The sequence below is a fragment of the Mesitornis unicolor genome, unplaced genomic scaffold (genome assembly GCF_000695765.1).
Source record: "Mesitornis unicolor isolate BGI_N332 unplaced genomic scaffold, ASM69576v1 scaffold38683, whole genome shotgun sequence".
Lineage (NCBI taxonomy): Eukaryota > Metazoa > Chordata > Aves > Mesitornithiformes > Mesitornithidae > Mesitornis > Mesitornis unicolor.
Window position 1 is genome coordinate 34,746 of NW_010173338.1, and position 10,108 is coordinate 44,853.

Here is a 10,108-nt window from a genome sequence, read left to right on the forward strand (position 1 = left end):
TGCTTAAGAGGCCGCCAGGCACAGGCCCCTTGCGGCCAGATCTGGCAGCCAGCTCTCTGCGCAGGCGCACGTCGCCTCCGCTGTCGTCATCACCTGCGCCGGAAGCACCGGCGATCGCCGCGATGGAGGGTGAGCGATGGACAGCGAGAACCGCTGGGCGAGGGGAGCCGGGGCCGCTGCGGCCCCGCCTGACGCCCTGGCCCACTCTGCTTTGCAGGGGAGCTGTATCGCCGCCTGCCGCCCGAGGAGACGGAGGAGCTGCGCCTCCAGGTACCGCGCCTCTTGCACGGAGCGCTGTTGTCGGGAGTTGGCGACTCTAGCTCTATTCTTACAAAACCCCGCTAGGAACCGAAGGACGCGGTGTGGGTTTGTTCCCGTGGGAGCCAGCACTGGTTTCCGTGGTACGCGCCGTGTCAGACAACGCAGAACGGGCAATGCCTCCCGTTAAACTGCGAGACCTGTGGGCTGCGGGCCGCCTGCATGCCGCCCTGGATGCATCAGGCTGCAGCTTGTCAGCATCTCCAGTTACTATTAGTTCTGTGCAATTACTGTTAGTATTCATAAAACTACTCAGCAGCAAGTTCTTAATTTAATTAAAATTTAATATTTTAAAGTATCTTTTAAAATATTTTTAGCCTCAAGGATCAGAAGAGGCCAAAGCGTTTGTAAATGCCTTCCTGAAGCGCAGTATGCCCAAAATGAAAGATGAAGCTATCCAGGATATATTAACTCAGAAAGCTGTAGTTCTTGAGCATTATTCCAAAAAAAAGACAAAGCAAAAGAGGAAGAAAACAAAAGGTTTCACTGCCAAGCAAAGACGGGAAATGCGTCTTTTTGAAATTGAACCTGAACAGCAAAGGTAAGAGCTCAAGCGTTTCCTTTGTGTAGCAAAAGTGGGAGGTACATCGACAGTATGTAAAAGCAGCACCACATAGACGTGGCTACTAACCCATCAGTAGTATCTAAGTCAGTCTGAGACTGTTTGTTGAAAGAATTGGAAAATTTACTTCTGTTTGTTACTGTTTCTCTTCCCTTTTGTATACCTACATGTGACAAAAAAATCAAACAATCGCCTCTGATACAAGTGTTTAAAGTTAGACTGCCTGTGACTAGAGGGTCAAACCATGCATCGGGTTCCTCAAATGAATGCATGTTGAATACAGCCCCTGCTGTTACTAACATGAAGTAAGTGGGGTAAAAGAGTAGGAATCTCTTATGTCATAGATAGCCTGGTCCTCTAAAACACATCTCATTTTGGGCTGATGAGAGCAGCACGCTTAGTTTGTGCTTTTCGATAAAGGCAAGCCTGCTCCTTGGAGTAGGTTACCTCATAGGTTAAGTTATGAGAGCAGATTACAATGCTTATAAATGCTAGTCTTAACTCTGTTGTAAATATGGATTATTTGAGTAATCAACCAATAGATTTTTTGATAATGAAGTTCTTGTATAATGCTTTGTGTTTTTACTGCAGATACGCAATCTTTCTACCACTACACGAACTCTGGAAACAGTACATCAGAGACCTGTGTCATGGACTTAAACCAGATACGTAAGTTGAGATAGTTTTAAATTAGTGTGGTTTTGATTTAGTAGATAATTCTAGGTTTAGTGAGTTACTGCTTGAAAAATCATGGTTACTCGATAAGGATACGTACTCTTTCTGTAAGCTTTGGCCATGATTTCAATAGTCATGGTCATATTTTGTAAACCTAACTTTCCATATAACTTTCTTTCCCTCTTCTCTGATCCCACCCCCTTCTTCAAGGCAACCACATATGATTCAGGGCAAACTGCTAAAAGCTGATCTCCATGGAGCTATTGTTACAGGTATTCTGTTTGTTTTCTTTTACAAAATCATCTGAAGTTCAGTAGACACTTCTGTATTTCAGGTGCTTATTTTTAAATTCCTTCCAGTATCATTAACTCTAAAACCGCCTAGTTGAGCTCATATATTGATGTGTTTCTCTGCTTACCAATGCTGATTACTTTTCAACCACTCTTGAAAATGGTGGTGTTAGTTGCAAAGATTAACTGCCAGTTTTACCAGTGATTACTTTAATTACATTATTTCAGAATAATGCGAACCAGTTTTTAAAATCATGAGGCAACTGTAGAAGACCAAATAAACTGCCTGAATCTGAATTTTTTTAATGCAGACGTATTTCTGTTCTTTCAGTCACAAAATCAAAGTGCCCCTCTTATGTTGGGATAACAGGAATCATTCTACAGGAATTTAAACATGTCTTCAAAATTATCACTAAAGAGGACAAGTTAAAAGGTATATAAAGCAGTTTTTTCACAACTTGAATAATCAGGAATTTCTTAAACACACTATTTATCTTACATCTCCAAGTACATTGTTTTATATCAGTGCTTTCAGTTTTTTTGCATAGAGTGGCAAGACATCAGTGTCTTTACTGACCACATAACAGTTTTTTGGTAAGATATCAGGCTATCTCATTAGAAATGAGCAATTAAAAAAATAATTTCCAATTAACCCAACATGATTATGCACATGGCTTATTTGTCTGATTCACATTAGATGTTCTCTGCAATTCTTAACTGCATGCTCCTGAAAGAGGACTAACTTTAGTAATTCCAGTTAAAAATTTACAAGTTTTGGTTACTTTTCTTCTCCTGCTGAAAAACCTGCTGAAGCGTGAAAACCTTGAAATGTGGCAAACTTCAAGTCTGTGTGCAAATAATATCCCCTGGTATGTCAGTGTATTTTCATAACAGGGATTAACATTAGTCCACTTTTGTTAACTTCTTTTCTTTTGCATTTGCAGTTGTTCCCAAACTCAACAATGTATTTAGCTTGGAAATCGATGGATTCATTTCCTACATCTATGGAAGCAAGTTCCAGCTTAGAGCAAGTGAGCGATCTGCAAAGAAGTTCAAGTTGAAAGGAACTATTGACCTATGATTTCATGGAAAATCAGAAGTATTAATAGAAATACCTGCTGATTTCCTGCAGTGTAAAGACCAGGTTTTCTGGCAGATTAAAAATGAAATAGCTATGTGAAATATTTCTAAAGCATTTCTTCTTACTGAAGAATGACTAGTATCTGTTGTTTTTAAAGCAGTCTCTCACACTGTTGGAGTTGTATTGTATCTGTTTTGTTATTTATATATAACATTCTGGCTTTTAGTAAACTTACATGATTAGCATTGATTACTTGACTGCTGTTTCAATTTATAATAATAAATTTGCTCAATGAAAATTATATCTTGTAACTCTGTGATAAACGTTACTGTTGCCTCCTGTATAAATTGGGCTTTATCTGCTCATAATGAGACTACAGGTGATGACAACTGCTCTTTTATAATCATTGTTCTTGGGCCAACATCAGCATCACTGCCTGGTGCAAACATATGCGAGTTGTTTCAACGGATAGTTTTTACCTTGAGTATCTCCCTCCCTGTGGTTAATAGCTGCAGATAATAGGTATATGTGTGAAAATATAAACATACTGAACATGTAATGCACCCTGCAGGCTGTTTGCTTACCAACATACTACTTTAAGACTAAGTCAGATATGTCTATATCAGTAAATATATATTGTCCTGCTGGAGTGCAAGGAACACAACATGACAGAAGAGGGAAGCACTTGAAGCTAGAAGTTCATAGATGGATGTAAACCCTATTCAATCTTGTACTTACAGTATGTACTAAAAAGAATGCTTTATTAATATTTAACCTCTATTCAAAGGGCTTTACTCTAGCCTGTTTTTGTATATGTTTAGACATTGTGTCTTTGTTCTACACTGAAGAACAAAGGTATTTTTAAATTAAAATATACATGTTACACACACAATTATAGAAACAGCTAGTGTGGATAGCACTTAGTTTATACCACTTGTTTGTGAGCACTGCATCAGTGGAACACAAGAAGTTAGGTAGTTTCATAGTGCAAGTCTTCTAAGCTCACCAGCTGCCCTAAATCCAGCACTGCTGGTGAAGCAGTTTCTTGTGTTTAAACCTTCTATAAACATTTGCTTTGCGCCACAGTCTGCAACAGTGATTGTAATGGAGACCCCATACTTGCACCAGTGGGGATTTGTTCAGCCTTGAATGCATGTGCTTCATCTGTCCTCAGACCCTTTATCTCCTTTTTTCGTATTTTTTTTTTACAATATACTTTGAGGATTCTTTTTTGTGAGGCACACAAGCCATTTATCTGCCATAAGAAAGCTGAAGATCATCACCACCTCTGACCCCCTCCAGTCCTATTGAGAATACTACCTGTGCCAGTCTTCCCTCAGTCAGTTGGCGTCTAAAGCCCTTACTTCCTTTCTGGACCTGTTGCTGGCAGAGGTTACAGGCACAATTCTCCCTGGCACGATCCCTCCAGCACAGACCAGATTGAGCATCACTGAACCAGTGAAATCATAGTATGAGCAATACTGGTTTTCAAGAAAATATTGCTTCTCTGTCCTCTTTGAAGTCAGGAAATAAAGTAGCTGGTACAGAAATAAATCTTTACAGTTACATGAAGTACTGCCCTTGAGATGGGGAAAACAGACCGCATTTTTGCTAAAGATACATATTTTATACAGGGAAATTCACACCAATGGGAAACTAGGAGAAAGAAACACTGGGAAAGCCTTTGAAAATATGGATAAAACACTTGGAAGTGCCAAAGAGTGGAAGCTTTTTTCAATGTATTTATATCTGTGAAGTAAGAACAAGATGTGTGAAAGTTGTTAGACCAAAGTTGTTATTCTACCTAGTATCCATTACTCCTCTCAGTGTTCTCTGAATTTAAATCCCTTGGTTTCCTGTGTGAGTTCAGAGGGAAAAACAAAGTAGTAGAAAGCATAAATCATAGCAGAAACTTTCAGGACAACGACCTTATTTTAATTTTGCTTATACCCTTCAGTGTAACATCTAATTAAGACATCTGTTAAATGCCTGTAATATTAAATTAATAGGGGGAAGCTAATAGAACTTTATTGGCATAGTCCAGTTAATTATCATTAAGGGCTTTTAATGGATGTCTTAAATAGACATCATTAATGGAAATGCCATACAAATTGGAATTAGACACAACCATGTTTCACTGTGCTGAGAATGACATACCACATTCTACCATATTGACTCATAGATGAAAACGATACAACCTCCTATGGCTACCGCCCTTTCCATTTTTTAAACTACTTCAGCAACCAAAAAAGACAAACACTGCCTAGCAGTCCCTTTCGATAAATAATAGCAAGGCATTCATTATTTACAGTGAGGAGTGCTGAAGAGATGTTCAAAGGTCTCCTCAAGGTAATCACATGCTAGTAGCACATAAAGACAGATGACAAATGAAGAATAACAAGAAAGCTGAAGAGCCAATGCATTCAGGCCACCTGTACTGCAGTTGGTAAATCACCTGAAGAGGCCTTTTTGTAATGACTCAGTGAGGTGTTCCAAACAGTCTCCATGAATTCCTCAAATTAAACTGCTCCCACAGACCACTGGTATCACCGTCTGCCCAGCAGCTCCTTGAACCAAACCCCTGTCATTTGTGCTTTCTCTGGAACACGGCTCCGTGTTCATCTTTCACTACAACACAGTAAACTCCCCCATTGCTTGTGAAGGAACTTCCTTACAAACTGAGTAAGGTGAAAATGACTGCTCACCAGTCCTGCCCTGCTGATACATCACCATTCTCCATCTCTTCATGAGCTGAGACAGTAAATACCTAATGGATTTAATATGAGAAAATCGGAGAACTAATCACAGCTATCTTCAATATTATCTCTTCCTTCTTATGTTCAATTCTGGATTGCATGCAGCAGACACGTTTTTCGTAATGATTTTTATACCTAGATTCTCACTAAAGAAAAGGCTAGCTAGGGAATAATGAATAACAACGAACAATATACTATCTCACTACACTACAGCATTTCTGCTTTTCTACTCCTATGTATATGTAAGACGCATAATAACCAATTTGAACTGAAACAGTTGTAAACAATCCAGTTACTGAATTTGGAACATTTAAGCAAGAATGGAAAAATCAAACAAAAAAAACCATAATTTTTGTTTGAAACCTCAAAATAATTCATTGTATGAAACACCTGAAATTAAAGTCAAGTCATATCCAAGAAAGCATACAGAATTTTCTATTTGAGAATTTTTTTATACTCCTCTAAAAGATGGATTACACAGCAATACAATGGAAACCCCCAAAAACCTCCTGGACTTTCCTTGGGGAACTCAAATCACTGAAATCACAGCAGCACATAGCTGACATTAACTCTGTATATTCAAACCACCCAATGTTTCAGAGAAGTACAAGAGAGCATAAAATTTTGATCTGGACCAGAGCCTTTTTTAATGAATTCTCAAGTCTTGGGCAAGTCGTCCCTCTGGCAGAATCTGTCCATTTTAGTATTTCACATCTGGGAGGACTTCTGTCAATGCAAGAAGTTAGAAATAATTTCTAAGCCTCTTACAACCTTTGACCAAGCAACTCCCATTAAACAAACCTTAAAATTGGTTGGAACAGTAACACATAGTCCTTAATAAGTAGCTGAATTTTTCAAAGGAGAAGTCCCAGCAAGGGCAATTATTATTTTTTACTAGAACAATGTCCCTATTGAACCATAAAAGAAAAGGACAGGACATGGCTATGCCAGGCTGGTACGATCTAGAAAAATCAGCTTCTTGTTCCAAGGTGTGCACATAAAAGGTAGGCAAACCTGGCTTAGCTATTTTCACCATTTGCAAATCATAGGTTTAGAAACACTGACTGGAAACATTGGTGGTGTTTTCTAACAGAAAGAGACAAAAAATGGCATAGGGTGAGGAGGAGTACGGAATCAAAAAACACAGCGAGTCAGAGTTCAGACTGAATAACAAAGGGAAGAAGAATCAGTTTGACGAGGGAAACAAATCACAGAATCACAGAACGTTAGGGATTGGAAGGGACCTCAAAAGCTCATCCAGTCCAATCCCCCTGCCGGAGCAGGAACACCTAGATGAGGTTACACAGGAAGGCGTCCAGGCGGGTTTTGAATGTCTCCAGAGAAGGAGACTCCACAACCTCTCTGGGCAGCCTGTTCCAGTGCTCTGTCACCCTCACTGAGAAGAAGTTTCTTCTCAAATCCCACAGAGAAAGGCTGTGGGTATTCATTGGTGTGACACTGGTAACTGCGCATTGTAGGCTTCCACATTTCTAGGGAAAAGATACTCCAATTTTGCTACAGACAGCATGTGTCACACACTAACCAACTGGGGGCTACTGGTCCTTCTCCACATTGGCACTTTTCCTTTACTTCTGGTATTTATAAAGCTTTTATAAAAGATTTAGAGATAATCTCTAACATTCTATGTAGCAGTCCTTGAGACATAAACAAAAGCCATAGCATACCATCTAAAAACTATCAAAATTTTTCATTTTTCAAGGAAAAGGGTGTCCTTGGACATTTCACAGCATAACTGGGAAACACTAAGCTTGCAGCAGAACTCTGAGAGCAGCCCAGGCCCACGCTCTGCCAGGTGTTTCTGTTTGTGTGCATGTGCCAAAGAGCCAGCACACACCACAGAGCTACTGACAGGTTTGCCAACAAATAATTTGCATCTCTACTTATAAATCCTTTCTTAAGTAGCATCCTTCATCTCATATAAGCAGAACAGTTCACTTATTTTTTCTAGACCTCCTTCTCCTCCTTTTAAAATTCACTCAAAACACAGCTGTGATGTCAGGGAGGACCCACTGTACTGTATTGGACCTGAGACACCATGTTGCTCTCCTGCATGAGCAGAATGTTTTCAGGAAACAGGAGCAGTGTCTTCTCAAAACCTGGGTGGCACCACTTTTATCTAAACAGGGCAATTCCTCAGCCCCTTATCAGCACAGTTACATGTGCCTATTCCCCAATTACAAGTCCCAAAGTCATACACAGACAGGTTTTCTAACTAACGAAAAGTTCTGGTCCCCATATCCTTCCTGCTGCAGTCACTGACACCTTCACACTGAAGACCACTGGATGGCTAATTCCTAGGTCACACTAAAATTTCCCTGATTAATCTCCCTTTGCCTCTGCAGTGACCTTACCATAGGTGATGTACAAGGTTTCAGCAACCCATGAACACTCCTTTCTGGCTCCAACAGCCCTTATCTTCAGCCTACACACCATATGTGTTTTGAGCAGTACCAGCAGGATAGAAGGTCCTCAATAGCCAGTAACAGCTGTATCAGGCCAGTCTCCTGCACCATCACAGGCATTTGCCTAACTGGCCTCTTTGCAAACACCAAAATGCCAAACAAGCTCTCTTGTTATGGAAAACACCTGAGTTCTTTGATAGACCAACCCTTGTCAGCTGTGTCTCTTACCCCAGCTGTACTGCCTTCCTGCACCCAAAGTGAGCCTTGGTGAGTAAAGCACATGAGTTGATCTATATAACAAATGCCCACCTTCATTCATCTTGTTAGACAAAAAATGGATTTACAAAGCTTGTCATGCTTACAACATTCACCAGACCATGATGCTACGGACCAGGTCAAATTATACATGGACAATGGCCAGTTCCATGGAATTTCACAGAGGTGTGACCCACCTTTGTCTCACACTGCTTTTCCTTATTTATATTATTTCTGCAGTAACTAACTCCAGTTCTGAGTCACCTTCCTTACTGTGTGTGATAAAAATGTATTCTTTTAGTAAGGCAAAAATCTCCCTCAGTGTACTGGTTTATATTAACAAGCAAATGTGAAAAATAGAGGATCAAGCATCCACTGCTGCTGAGAGGAGCAGTTACATCTGGCAAACACAACCCTTCTGGGCTGCAGAACAAACAGTACCTGGTGCTCTCCCTACAGACAGGTTTTGACCCCTAGCTCTGCACACCCTGCCTGTTGGATAGGGCTTACAGAGAACTACAGAGAACCCAGCAACATATAAGACTGAACTAAGAGCTCTCCCTGTTAAGAGAGCTCTCCGCTGCTTTCTATTGTTGCATTAGTCAGATAATGTGACCTCATCTAGGTGTTCCTGCTCTGGCAGGGGGATTGGACTAGATGGTCTTTTGAGGTCCCTTCCAATCCCTAACGTTCTGTGATTCTGTGATAAGGTACAGTACCTTATGACCATTAAGAAAAGAAAGAAAGAATATGCAATTGACTAAAATAACATAACTGATAGCTCTGAACCAGGAAGGAAGGAAAAGGCACAACCTAAACTTTATAGTCTATCCTGCTCTGCTCCTCAGCCTCTTTTAGGCTGTTGCTTCCCCCACACACTTTCTCATTCTGCTATTCTCTCATAGCACCTAACTATTGCCAAACTACATTGATTTAAAACATGTTATTTTCACACACCTTCAGGCACTAACCAACCTTCTAAAAGCCATCACATTCTACAGACAGCTGAACAGTTAAGTATTTGCAGTACAGGCCTGTTCAAAGAAATCTCTTCCTAGTGTATTAGTTAATAAATTCAGCCCTATTTCTTTCAGTTCTCAGAATGAGCTCCTAGCCTCATGACATATGTGCTTACTTTTGACTGAGACAGTAATCTTAAAACATACAAAAATATATAATAATAGAGTTAGAACATTAATTATAATGTTCATATACTAGTTTCTGGGAAGAATATTACCAGAAATGCCAAAGGATTTTGGCTTGACCTCACAAATTTTAAGTCAATAACCAAAATTTAATATAAATGCTGAAATCCTCATATGCTTGTTAAAGGCAGTAGTTAAGATTCGAAGATCAAAGACCTCAAGCACGACTGCACTCACTTGTCTGTGAGTCAGGGCTTCTCACCTGAGCCACACGGCCTCGAGGCCCCAGGCTTATAAACAGAATGCTTGGGGAAATGCGCTCGCTGTGTATGAGCCCTGCTGCCAGCACAGACCTCTGACTGCAAGCTCCTTGGCCATCCTCTAGCGTACATAGTATCAGCCCCAAAATGGACTCTACCTTAATAGCACCGTGATTCTGGAAGGGAGGGAAAATTAGGATTATGCTCTTCTTGTAAATGTTAAAATAATCCTATAAATCTGAATAAAATTATTTTTTGTGTGTGAAATTGTCTGCAACACTCTGCCATGCATATTCTTTCTCTAAAGGATTATTTCAAAATTATGGACTCAGAAATGTTCAGC

General features: G+C 40.1%; 1 protein-coding gene across 1 annotated transcript; it reads left to right on the plus strand.

Moving 5' to 3' along the window:
• The first annotated feature begins 223 nt into the window (after positions 1-223).
• Positions 224-3,169, plus strand: POP4 (processing of precursor 4, ribonuclease P/MRP subunit (S. cerevisiae)). The gene is made up of 6 exons (XM_010180704.1): positions 224-270; positions 636-859; positions 1,472-1,549; positions 1,766-1,827; positions 2,177-2,278; positions 2,790-3,169. Exons 2-6 carry the CDS (start codon positions 690-692, stop codon positions 2,924-2,926), a joined length of 549 nt encoding a protein of 182 aa, XP_010179006.1. The 5' UTR covers positions 224-270; positions 636-689; the 3' UTR covers positions 2,927-3,169.
• Positions 3,170-10,108: the final 6,939 nt, after the last annotated feature.

What these genes read in the sequence shown, in the direction of transcription:
- POP4 (XM_010180704.1), top strand. Translation starts at nt 690, where the DNA reads ATGCCCAAAATGAAAGATGAAGCTATCCAGGATATATTAACTCAGAAA. An exon ending in ATTGAACCTGAACAGCAAAG is followed by an intron (nt 860 to 1,471) that starts GTAAGAGCTCAA and finishes TTTTTACTGCAG; the next exon opens with ATACGCAATCTTTCTACCAC. An exon ending in TAAAGAGGACAAGTTAAAAG is followed by an intron (nt 2,279 to 2,789) that starts GTATATAAAGCA and finishes TTGCATTTGCAG; the next exon opens with TTGTTCCCAAACTCAACAAT.